This window comes from Ambystoma mexicanum, chromosome 8 (genome assembly GCF_040938575.1).
Source record: "Ambystoma mexicanum isolate Mex_15411 chromosome 8, UKY_AmexF1_1, whole genome shotgun sequence".
Lineage (NCBI taxonomy): Eukaryota > Metazoa > Chordata > Amphibia > Caudata > Ambystomatidae > Ambystoma > Ambystoma mexicanum.
The window spans coordinates 1,065,919,890-1,065,933,462 of record NC_090929.1 but is presented as its reverse complement, the minus strand read 5'-3'; the positions used below and the strand labels follow the sequence as shown (position 1 = coordinate 1,065,933,462).

Here is a 13,573-nt window from a genome sequence, read left to right as displayed (position 1 = left end):
ACCGCCTGCAATCTTTGTATCCCTACTCATCTGCCACTTCTGCCTAGCTGCACTGTAATGCAATAGATTCGGCTTATTGGGGGCGCTAACGTGTCACCTAATAGCCAACAATAAAAAGTGGAAATAGATGTGATTTTTTTTCCAGGGGTCGGGGGGTATGTGAGCACAACCACACCCTGCTCTCTGGCTACCATCTAGACATCCCCAGACGTAACCAGCGCTCTTGGCACACTTACCTTACATGTTCAAGGAGACCAGTATGCTGGGTTAGATGCCACAGCCATTCCTGTCACTTCAGCATCAATGACTGGAAGATACGTGCCTGGAAAAGTTGTGCTTCTGGACCAAAGAATAGATATGATCACACCTCATTCCATCGCACACTACTATCACATTCTGCGTGCTGTCATTTAAAAGGTGACTGGGTTGCAGTGAAACATCTCCCATAGCTTGCATGGGGCCCCCTGTAGACATCCTGTGTCTGCTTGTTTTGTGAATAAGTGCAAGCGTTCAGCAAGACAGCCTGTAGAATAGTGCTTCGGGACACCTTAGAAAGTGTGCTATCTTGATGTGCCTGGGATACCATACCTGCTGGCTAAATACATGTAGGATTGTTGGGGAAAAGAACTGGGGCGAAATTGTGAAGTTAAAGACATTTAAAAAACAAGGACACCATTTCTAAATCATATACTTAATTATCAAAATACATGTGGTTATGTATCCCAAACAAGTGCAAAGCACAGACGCACATAGCCCCAGCATTAGGCAAATATCAAATATCAAATGTTTAAAGCTGCAATTTTACCAGTTTGTGCTTTTCTAATATTTCTGTTCTTGCAACATTTGTAAAAGCAGAAGCAGCAGGGCGAGCTGGGACTTTCCCATGTTTCCTGGCAATGCAATGTGCACACATTCTCTTATCAGACTTTCTCAAGGGTTGACCTCAATGGGCTGAAAATAAGCAATCTTGGCAATTCCCAGAGAACACCTATAGCGAAATCAAGCAGGCAGTGTCATTCACTGATAGGGCAAGACATGCATTATATAAACAGCGCCTAGGGTCCTTACTAGTCGATGCTGCTGGGTGATTGAAGCATCCTGCCGGCTGAAGCAGCAGACGCAGTAAGTGACTTCATTCTTACATCCAATATGTCGCTTTGTGATGGGCTACATGTGGCATAACGTGCAGGGCAGGTAACCCTTTACTTTTCGCTGTAAGTCGGTGCTTAGGTGTTACATATAAACAAAGCTATTCCATTGCAGTTCACCTCGGAGTAAGATGGGATGTGAGGACAGACACACAGCTCATGAGTGTTGTTTGATTATGTATCCACCCATTGACTGTCGATGGCCATGTGAGTGCCCAAGGCCATTATGACCAATAACCTGCTCCTCGCTGCTCAAACCATCCCCTTCTAGGATCTCTTTGAGCTAGCTCTATCAAACAGTAACATCAACGATTGTGCTGTACAGGGCATGCCTTTTGTTTTCCAAAGCCTTGTTTTTAGAGTTAATGGCACGCTTTCAACAGTAAATGCCTACTTCTGCAATAAAAATGTCTTAATTAAGTGTACCGTGTGCCACTTCATTTATAAGCGGTATGTACAAGCTTGCATGGGCAAAGCCACTGTTTTGGCATGTATTAGATGCTCATTTGCCAGGCACTCATGCCATTTTCCAGACACTGCCATTTTACAGCCAGGTTGTGCCGTTATGAACATTATGACAGTGCCTGGCACATGCCATTCCCCTGCTTACACAAATGCCAAAACAATTGGCTTTACTAATGTTTGTTCTATCTAAAATGTGTTATTTCTATTGTCTATGTGTACTGCTTATAAATGAAGTATCTGAAAGCCCACTTGTTAAGACATGCTTTTTGCACCAGTAGCACATTTACAAATACAATTAAGCCATTAACTATGAGAAGGCTGTTTAAAAAGACCACTGCCAGGCCAATATTTGATGCTACTGCTTGTTAAAGATTGCTCAAATAAATCCTATGAGGATGTGTTCTGACTGGTGAAGGGCCAGTAGTGGGTGGGAATGAGCATACAGATTAGCATGGCTAAGGGCAATTAATGGGTGGGTAAGTGACCAAGCAACACCCAGAGGATGTGTGCACCTCCTTACATCCCATGTGCTCAAGCATGGAGACAGACTGGAACCAATGAGAATGGATCACATATCATTGCATAGAAGAGATAGTGGGTATGCTTTATAATCTACCAGAAAGGTGCATGCATGCTAACAAAGACTGAGATTAGAAAATAACTGTGGTTTTCCAACAGTATTGATAATAGTCCGTTAAAAAACAAATGACTTTGTGCTGTGCAATATATCATGCCACTAGTATTATACATGAAGCAATGCCATAGCTAGTTAAATCTCCTTGAGTGAAGCATATTTGAAGAGTTTACCCTGACTGACAACTTGAATGTTTAGAGAATGGCATATTCGACAGCTTAGGCACCACAAGATTAAATAAATTGCCCAGGATCACCCAAATTGGTTAAGGGAGAAAGCAGAAATGTGAGCCAATCTGCAATTTATGCACTTGACACATTGTTTCCCAGTTCTTATCATAGAGTAAGGTACAATTATTTGTTTATGTTTGACTTTCATGAACTATGTAGAGCTGACTTGCAAAGCACACAAATCACATAATGACCCAAATTGACAATATTTAAAAACAAAACTTTATTTTAACTTAATGTGAAAAAGACACATGATTCTGGCTTTATGATCTCCATCATTGAGGCAAGTATACAAGTTTAAGAATATCAATTGGTGTGAACTTAAACAATGTAATCTTGGGTTTTCTATTGTATTTTAAAGCTTAACATACACCTGAAACACTGACTTGTTGACTATTTTGTATGATGTGCAGATTTACATTTGAAATTGTATAAAAAAAGCAACTCAATTTGTTTACTAAATAAGCAAACTTGAAAATATTCTAGCCAGCGGTCTGTGAAATACGGTCAGCTCTCTTATATCTGTGCCCCCTTCACTCAATGGCCTACATAAAAAGAAAGATCAGGCAATGACTAAACAATGGCACCACTATGACAGAAGGTAAGCCTTCTCATGGAAGCAGCAGAGTACCTTCGGGTGAGATAATAGGATTTGTCCAGGAACACTGTATCATCCGCTGGCAAAGTCACGGTGCAAGCCTCAACACTGTTGTTAAACACTCTTGAATTTGACTACCGAATCACTTCTCCCAACTAACACTTTATGTTTTTTATTGGGGTGGCTGCTAAATTTTACAACCCTTGTTTGGGCCAATGAAGCATGAGTCCCGCATCACAGTGATGGTATGTTAATTTTGATAGCTTGAGCTGTCTGGTGAGGTACATTGTTTTGTAGTGCAGTAGCATTATCACACAGGTATGTGCACACACACGTTTACCAATCTGAGACATTGAAAAAGACTAAGGGCCTCATTACACGGATGTAAAATACCGGCACCGCCTTGGCGGAAAGGGGAATTACCTCCCCATTCCAAGGTTGGCTGTGCGGTAATTCCCCCTTCCACCATTGCCCTTCCCCATTCCCATTTTTGACCCATAGGGCTCAATGGGAATGGGGAAGGCGCTAATTACGGTACCGCAAATTGCGGTACCGTAATGAGCTCCCTGGGTCCCTTTGCGGGTTGGTTTTTAACGCCTGCAATAGCAGGCGTTAAATCCCCCAACCCGCAAAGGGACCTCGTAGTAAGGCGGTAAGGATTTACCGGTACCGGTATTTTACCGCCATCCGTGTAATGAGGCCCTAAGTCTACCTTGCTAGAATTTGGTACTGTGATCTGCATAAGAATGCAAATCTCAGTAAGGAGCATTTTCCTCATATCTTCTAAAAGTGTGTGGCACTCAAATATATCCATATGCATTTCAACGTTCAGGATTACACATAATCAATATATTCCCCATAGAAGGCTGAGAATGCAACAGGAGTTGTGTTATAGTGTTATAGTGAACAGACAAACTGATGCAGATTCCCATAATTTAGTGCAAATGAAAAAAGCGCAGGGCTTGCACTTTTTACATTTGTTCTCATTTCAGAGATGCACAGTTACCCTTTTTCTTAATGGTGACCTGCACATTTCAGGGGTGGCTGCACAGTAGAACAGTAATGTGCTACCCAGCCTCCTTAAAGACATTAATGTTGGTAGTGTTCTCTGGACCCTAATGTATCACAGGCTCCCTACACCCACTCGCGTACCTGGAGCGTATTTAAAGGGTATGCCACTGTTAAATGCAGTAAAAAATAAAAATGTATTCATGTCCTTGTTTGGAAGACAGTAATGCAAGTGGGAGACTGGCGGTTAATGCCGCTGCTCTCACACTTTAAAGAAAATGCATAAAAGGTTCCGAAATTAATATACTGTGCATTCTGCTTCGCCTGCACCTAGCCCAAACAGGCACAGGGAAAGGTCTTGTATTATTGTGATTTGCAAGCGTATCCCATTTGTGGATTCGGCATGCTCATTGAAATTTGCAAAAATGCCCCCTTATTTGTGCAAATGAGCAAAGGGAGTGAAAAAGAGCATCTGAATGTGCGCATCTATGATACGCACATTCGTAGGCCCTCTGTGAATTTGGGTGCACTTTTTTTGGGCCCAAATCATAAAATGGCTTAACACATTTCCTCACTTGTGCAAAATAAAAAGTCTGAGAATCCGTCCCACTGTGTGTTCTACAGTGGACGCAGCAAGGTTTACAGGATACATTGGTCTGAACAGAATATAGCTGTGAAGAACATTCAGGCAGCAGGTTTCTTTGTTTTTCTGCGCACCATCTTTTGTAAATAATGGGCACTGACTTCTTTGAATCAGGCAGCCATGTGCCCCTCTCCCCCCAAAGTGGGGACCACGACACAAGGTCCTTTTGCCCTCCCATAAAGACGGCTCTGTCTGCAAGGCATGCAGGGCTTGGACGGATTCACTCCGATTTTAGACTTCTCTGACACTCGATCAATGGTTTATCAGTTACGTGAACTATATTTCCCCAATGGTTCAGTTCGTACTTGACTGTCCATACAGATGTTTAACCAAAGTTCGTCTTATGTGAAGAACTTTCACTGGCCGTATGGTAGGAGCTGCACATGTAAGTAATATTGTGTTCCACTGCCCTCTGCTGGACATTTATTTGAATTACATTCTTATGGACAGTTCCAATAAATCATTCACTCTCTTTTAAGCAGCAATCCTAATAACTAATGATAATATTTGAGAATAATAGCCTGAAACCGGATAGAACTTTAGGCATTTTTTCAAACGCCATTGATGTGTGTCTTCTTTTCATCCACCTTTTTCCTAACGCTTTGAAAAATGCAGCTGAACACATTCTTACACAAGGCACCTTGCACATCACCAATAAATGAACACATAAATAAATGAGCCAGGTATTGCAATCATGTGCCAGATATTGCACACAAAAGCCTGGGTTCTCACACTTTTTTCAAGTTTTTATTATCAAAATCCCAGTTACTACAACCATCGCCAGGTATTGATCTGGTTATGCCGGGTGTCAGCACTGCTACCATTTCATGAGGAGGCACTCACACTGTGGTCAAGAATGTCCACTATCCCCAGTCACCACAGTAGTGGCAGGTACCCGTTAGAAAAATGTAGCAGCATCCTTTATGACCAGTTAACATAGCATTGTAAGATTCCTTTACGCCCAATTGGGACATTAACTCCAGGTTCCTTTATGCCCACATAGAACAGTGGCAAAGGTGACCTGTCCCCAGACACACTACCCACAGGCCTTCACCGAAAACAAACCCGAAGTGCAAGGCCCCCCTCCTTCCATAAATGCAGGTTCATACAATGTGAATGGTCAGCACTGTACTTTTTTGCACTAAAATGCCAATTTAAAAGGGAGCAAAAAGAGCAAACTGACCAGCACATTAAGATCAGCTCATTTTCTCAACAGGTAGGGAAAAAGTCAATAGGGATAACATTGCTGTGTTTTGAGCATAAAGATGTGCCCTAGTAGCTACTGGCATACACTTTTTCATGCAGCACAGATGATTATCCCAGGGACAGAGCCAGCTGCCCAGCAGACCTCTGGGCACATGCTCTCACAAGTGGTCAGAGGAAAAAGAGAAGGTTAATATACCCTCAAGCATTAAGCTCACTACAAGCAAAATCGTATTATTTCGAAATGCAGAGTAGCCTGGCGGGCTACCTGTAGAGATACAGCAAGGAGCCCAACATGTATTCAAGGAATACCCCTACTTTCGAATGCCTTTCCATCTCCACATTACACATTTCTCACCTCAGTTGTACTCATCTTCCCCAGAAGGGTGACAGGTCAAGTCAAGCACATGACTGCTCGAGACTTAATCGACTGCCATGACTATAGGCTGTCATGACCACCCCACACCTGCGTAAAATAATGATTTACGATGATGCTCATTTTACTAACCAGGTGGATGAAAGGCAGAGTCAGGCCCATGACAGACCCCACCTCAATTATAATCGTACTAGTGGAAAAGCCTGTCTACACAGGCTAATGTGCGTAAAGGAAGATATTTTCAGAGTGCAACTATATTATGAGGTGTAATTTCACATAATGTATGTTAATAGAAAAAAAATTGTAAAATATCTTGCTCCTTTTACCTGTAGAAGTAGTAACCGCAAACCAAATCTCTCAGAATACATTGAAAGTTCAACATAACAGATGGCCAATCATTGTATCTGCTCCTCATTGTCTTGTATTCCACTTACGGGTTCTGGACTTAAATACATAATGTTGACGGATGTGGGAGTAATACAATTCACATGCAGCATGAAACTCTCCATGCAACTTGAAGTATGCTTCTTAAAGTGGTATCCCTGTCTTGGGCTTGATTTTGCAGCTAATTGTATGTTATCATTGTTGAAATACACATTGTTGTTGGAATGCACATTGAAATGCACTTTCTGTTGTTGAAACACACATTTTGTCCGCCTGGAAAATGAGCTTGAAGTCTCATTATTGTATGGGTAAGGCAATAGCTCCGTCTAGTGGTAGAATATACATTTTGTTTTCCTGGAAGTTGAACTTGAAGTCTTCTTATTGTATGCATAAGCAACACCTCCCTCTAGCAGACAACTGAGTGGCTCGGGAAAACATGCTTCTGGCCTTTTATTTTATAGTATGATGCATTGACATAGAAGGACTAAAGGCAGTGTCAGTAGCACCTGCCATATGCTTGACTTGATTCTAGTCCAGCCTAATTCTGAGAGGGACGAACATGCCCCTTTTGATTCTTATTCTATAACTTGATGTCACTCCAAGCCCACTTTGTTTATAAAGTATGGTTAATAACTCCTAACGCGACACGTGTATTAAGTGATGTTGCAAGCACCTGCTGGCCTCCTCCCACAGAATGTTTAATTTCTTTAAGTCAATCAAAGGTTAATGATTAACCCTTTGAGATCCCTTAGGATAAATATATGAGTGCGCTAGTGGGTCCATTGTCAGCATGTGCAAGCTCATAGCTGATTTGCCAATTAGTTGTTTTGATGCATAAACAGGAGTATATTTATTGAGAGTTAGCTTGGATGGTTATTTGTGATGACTGAATGCATGGATTGATGGTCTAGTCTGGGCGCATGGATGGCTGAATCAATATGTTAAAGTTGTATTGATTCAGACACATATCTTTTTTATGCACACCTTCTTGTGTAGTGAGTCCTGGCATTAAGATTTGTATTTGTATTTGTTTTATTTGTAACTTGCACCGTCAGGCCCGGAGGCATCAGGGCGCAATTTAGGACATGGTTACATAACAAGCATACATATATTCAAATTTAGATACCATGCAAAGTATTCAGAGCATACAGAGATATACATCATTTACCGAGTAGAGATTAGGGCAGGCGTTTTACTGGGACATGGCTCCCAGGTACCTAAGAAATCCGAGTTTCAAGGCTTGTTGAATAGCCAGGATTTCGTTTTGGACTTAAAGGCACTAAAGCATTCTTCAGATCTGATGGTGAAGGGGAGGGAATTCCAAAGCTTGGAAGCTAGGACGGGGAAGTTTGATCCACCCGCTTGGAGTCTTGGAGTGCTTCTACGTCCTTGTCATAATGGGCCCAGAGTCTGGCTTACTCTTCAGACAGCGGCGATTACATTGTGTTCCTGGAAGTGACGTTTTGTAGCTGTTCTCTTCTGAGTGGGCGTAGCAACATTCAGAGGTGGCCGGCTTTGACTACTCCAGCCGTTGATAAGAAATGAATACCACGTTATAAATACCAGATAGCAGAACCATAAAGCCTGACCATTTAAGCCTCTAGGCCTAAATCATTAGGCCTAGATCATAGGCCCCCTCGGGACTGAGGATTACTATTCACGGGAAGTAAAGTAAAACAGAGAACGAACAATTAAACCTGCAGGACACACCTACATTATCAAGAGCCAGACTAGGCAAAAACAATGGCCATACAGCAAAGAGAGACTTAGGGAACTGGCCGTAAGCTCAGGTTCAAGGGATAGGTATTGACAGTGGACTTGGACTAGTAATGAATTGATCAAAATGAGCGATTGAAAGGATCAAGTTTTCCTTTTCTTCTTTTGTAAAAATTGTCTATCAATTAAATACAAAAAATAAAAAAATTAAAAAAACAAAGCCTGACCATTTAAGCCTTTATGTATCAGTCATACAACTGAGGAATATCAGTCCATCAAATGTTCCATGTTGGTAGTCGGATGTTTAAGAGCTTGGATAGGAATGTGAAGAGTTAATTGATTGAGTGGGTGAGATGGTGAATGGGTTAGGGGCATGAATTGTTTGTGTGAGTGGGTGGCAGCTCAACTGGACAGATGGCTAGAGTAGGTGCATGTATATATATTAGGTCATTTGGAGGGTTGGATGTGCACACAGGTCCCACATGTGAAATCTGTAATGTTGTCTTGTGTCTTCTTCCCTTTCCGTTGCCATGCCAATGCGAATGTCATGAAGACACACTTGAAACAGACGTTTATGTCAAGTAAGATATCTGTGATTCTTTGCAGGACTAATTGAGTGCATACATCATGGACCTTCTTCGATATGTTAGTGTCTTCATCTTGGGAACTTCGTTGGCGGTGGCAGCCAGTGTCGAACCAAAAAAGGACATGCAGACCCCCAACACCTGTCCAGTGGTTACATGTGGTGTCCCAGGGAACAATGGCCTGAACGGCAGAGATGGGCGGGACGGAAAAGAAGGGCCAAAAGGAGAGAAAGGAGATCCAGGTACAGTCCCAGATTCGTTAAGCCTTTTCCATGCTGGTCTTGGTAGACTCTCGGGTATATTTATTTATTTACTGCATCTGCAATGAAGTGGTAATGCAAACCATTTGATTCCACAGATGGTGCAAGGCTTTGTACTGAAGGCCTGGTGTTAGTGTTGAGGATTCCTCGCTTTCTTCAGCCACTAAATGGTTCCATGTGCTAATATCCCCGCGAAAATATTGTGATATAAAAATATCGCCATATTTTTGCGGCCATATTGAGTCATGGACCATGCCTATTCCCACCGCGCAGGTCTATCACAGTTTGAGCGGGACTGCGTCCAGAAAAATCCAGAACACTTCAGGCATCAAAACAAAAAAGTATCAACTTCAACTATTCCCACTGAAGGCAGAGACTCATCTCAAACCCCTGTATCTGACTTACAACTAACTACCTCTCCCTACCACTTGCTAGGAAAAGCCAAAGGCGTGCCCACCCATGCAATATCCTAAACTCCACCAATGAGTTCCCTCTTAGAGCCACGCCACAATGTTTCATGGCAGAGGTGACCACTAGTCACTGGTCAGGCACCCACATTTTGTGTATAGGTTGGATCCCAGATGCACACATTAATCAGTCAGCAGTCAAAATGGTGAAAAGGTAGAAAGAGTGACCTAGTAATGACAGAAACCTTTTTGGAATCCAAAACATTACATTGGAATTTGTAAGAAAGTGTCCATCAGACCAACAAGCAGTTCAGAGCTCTGAGGCGTGCCAATGTGATTGTCCCTCCATTTTGTGAAAGGTGCACTCTTGTCCAGACTATTGGAGCCGTTTTTTATTCCTTGTACATATTTTTCCAACAGTTCTCTTTTCAATGCACTGAGGATTCAGGTGAATGACCTCTTTCTACCCACTGCACATTAATAGTTCAGCAAGAGCCAGGGAGGCAGGAAGCAGGCCTTCAGGTTCCCCTCCATCTTTATCATAATCCAGGAAGGATGGTCTGCTGCTCTCAGCAGATGCTAGACTCACATGCCAAGCAAGCCCAGGTAAATACCTTAGGCCATATATCAGCTACTCTGCAATAATCTGGGCAAGAGTGATTCAGAATGTTTACGTCATTAGTATAGCTTTTCAGAAGTATAGTAGAGGTCAAATATTGCCCAATGATGTAGGATTTAAACTTACATTCTGTTAATGTCTGGTGCACAGATTCTATTGTGTGAGCTACATGCGGGTGCTTAATATCTGTGCCCAATATATCCGGGTATCATATTCTGCCCTTAGCAAAATGTAATGCAAACCAAAAAAGTGTATAGGATGCACTTTATTCATTTGCAATAGTGTTCAAATGACTCAGGGTACTTTATTCTCAAAGGTGACACAGCAGCCCAAATGCACTGGCCAGCTCCTTTCCATACATTCCAACACTAATGTTTCCCTGGCTCCAGGCACCCATGTGAGAAGGAGTCAGAATGAATGGCTCCGGTGGCATGAGTAATGAGTGGAACATAATGCATGCTGGGACATGTTGTCTTTACTCAAAATCAGTTCTGAGTGATACAAAAGGTAGGTTTTAAATTCTTCTCTGAAATGAGCAGAGTGGTTTCCAGCAAATGTAGTCCTGTTCAGACTGTGGATATCTAACCATATGATGACCACATTTGCCATTTTATCTCAGTATCTGGGCTGAACAACTGTTGCCCCTACCTTATGGAGAGAACCACGAGAAGCCTTACGTAATAAAGTACTTGCTTGGCTTCGCGCAAGATCTGGGCCTGGGGTAGTTTGATGCTCTGATCTAAAGTTCCTGAGCAGAATAGAACTTGATGATTGGTGTTCTCAGAGGAATAGGGACTGCGTGCTCGTGGGGTGTGGAAACAGTAACCTGCCCCACTGTCTAAACTTGTGTAAATATCTCCCTAAGGGCTCCTCTAATTTAGGACTAGTAGTTTGACACCTAATCTTTATTTGGAAATGTTACATTGATGTTTTTGTTTTTATCATTACCCCAGACTGATCTGCTCCCTTGTCTTCTCCTTCTTGTGTATTTTTTTGATATTTATGTAAGTTGTCGTTTGTAATTGTTGTTTCCTTTGTAGCGCTCTGAGGCCTGTGGGCATGTAGTGCTTTATAAGAATTCTAAATAAATAAATACATACCTGAGAGTCAGTGATCTGATCCCCTCTGCGACTTTCCCTGGTCGCTTGTAGACTAATTGCCCTCCCTCACCTGTTAGATCTCCACTCCCTTGTTTCTCTGCTCCCTAACCTTGTTCCCCACCATATGTTTGTAAAGCGCTCCTTTGCTTCCCAGAGCTGGGTCTGCACTCAATAAATACCATCATCATCACCATCATCATGTGTTAGGAGATGGCAGACCAGGCTTCTTAATACACGGTGAACACTGTAATTGAAAGTTGATTAATCAAATAAGACAGAGGACACAACTGAGGCACAACACCAGAGTTTCTGGATGAAGGGAAAAGAATCAACAGAGAGAGGAAAGAAACACCCATTTCAGAGACAATGCGTAGGCAATGAGAGAACAATGCAGAGAATTTAGTTGAGCCAACAAGTTTAGAGTGTATTCAAAAGTTCAGAGGAAGGCAGGAAATGGAACAGTCAGGTTGGCAATCCAGAGAGAACATGAGACCAGACAGCCAGCGACAGGGGTAGCCGAAAGCCTGCTGAGGGGCTACAACTCTCCTGTTGGAGCGAAGGCACAATGTCAAACCAGATGTGGCATAGATTTAATTATGAATCTCCTGTCACCAGACTGCCTAGGGGTACACTTTTATATTTTTAATCAGGGGTGCTTCCAGTTAATAAGCCACCTCCGCCTGGTCAAACCTTGAGTTCCAACAGTTGTGTTCAGGAACATCCGTGTGGCCTTTGTACCTGCCCTGCTGCTACTGCAGAGACGCTGCTAGGAGATGTTAACAGACAGTTACAGCACACATCACCCTATGCTTTTTGGCACAGAGCATTTATGAAAGAGTTGGATTAGTGGAGCTGGCTTTCATAGATGAAATTTCCTGCATAATTATTATTGCTAAAATTCTAAAAAAGCTTAGGGCTCAAAATCTGCACTAGCCATAGGCTAATTGTAATTGACTCTTGTGGAGTAAGATCTAGGGTGCTGTGTGTATGGAGAATTAAAGGTAGAAAGTGACTTTATATGTCTGGATAGTAGCTTGCAACTTGAAATTATGACTCCTGGCTTTTACATCCTCTTAGATGGCATCCCGTCACACGGACTGTTCAGTATTGGAGAATCAACCAAAGGGAAGAAAACTGCTGCTCTTCCTTAGAGCTGAACCTAACTGCCAGTCATTTACAAACACCATAAAACCCATCTTTTCAGCATATATTATCTCTTTCTATCCTCCAGTTTGTGCCCAGCAATGCCAAGAAGCGGGCATGCCACAGCGCATGCTATATAAACAATCACACTAACTCACTCCTACACTAGAGTGAATATTGCATGGATTACAGGGACAATGAATCAAAACAGAACACTTGTCAATAGCCGGTTTAGAGTCTTAGCAGTACCCTAAACAAGATAATTCCGGCTGCAGTCCCTGGACATACATATGAGGTTGTATTTTTTTTAATGCACTTTATTGTTTAAAGCATGGTCCTAGCTTGAGTGCAGCGGACCGCAGTAGAGTGTGGGTAGCCAGAATTTGGGTTGGCACCTTTTGACAGTAGCACAGTGCTGTGAGCTGTGGTCTTTGCGTCAGTATGTGTGTCCATTGGAATTAGTCCTTTGTCAGGTGTTGTTGAAGAGCCATGTTTTGAGAGATTTGCGAAATTGGAGAATTGTGGAGGCATTCCAAGCCAACACTGGCATTGAGTTCCAGAGGGTGGGTGCATGACAAGAGAAGGTTTGTTTGCCGATTCCCTCTTTACGGGAGAGTTATGATTGAAGCCTGTTGGTCAATTTACTGCACGAGTAGCGTGTGACACCAGATATGTGGAGTTTAGCCACCAGGTACGCTTGTCTGCGACTCGTGACTGCTTTGTAGATGATATATGTAGTCTTAAAAGGTAACTTGGCCTGGAAAGGAAGCCCATGTAGTTTGCGTAGGATTGAGTTAATCGGTCGAATTTCCATGCTCCCGTAATAAGATGTGCTGCAGCATGGTGGATTGGTTTTAGGGGAGCCAAGTGAGCAGCTGGGAGCCCTGTCAGAAGAGCATTTACACATCAGTGTGGAAGACCACAAGGACCTGCACTACAGTGTGGAAGTCTCGCAGAATGAATGGTTTTATTTTTCAAAGGGTAGAGATTCAGAGCCAGGCTGTTTGGGCCTTCTAGGCTATGTGTTTCAGGAAAGACAGGCTGCTGTCAATGGT

The 13,573-nt window shown here is 42.6% G+C and overlaps 1 protein-coding gene across 2 annotated transcripts in view; it reads left to right on the top strand.

Moving 5' to 3' along the window:
* LOC138472724 (pulmonary surfactant-associated protein D-like) overlaps positions 1-13,573 on the top strand; it is a 67,564-nt gene that overhangs the window by 40,908 nt on the left and 13,083 nt on the right. Inside the window, exons 1-2 of one of the 2 annotated variants that reach the window (XM_069611042.1) lie at positions 1,013-1,122; positions 9,012-9,231. In XM_069611042.1, the coding sequence (XP_069467143.1) occupies positions 9,033-9,231 (199 nt within the window). In that variant the 5' untranslated portion in view covers positions 1,013-1,122; positions 9,012-9,032. Of the gene's footprint in view, positions 1-1,012; positions 1,123-9,011; positions 9,232-13,573 lie in introns of those variants that run through there. The other variant, XM_069611043.1, reaches the window with a different exon arrangement.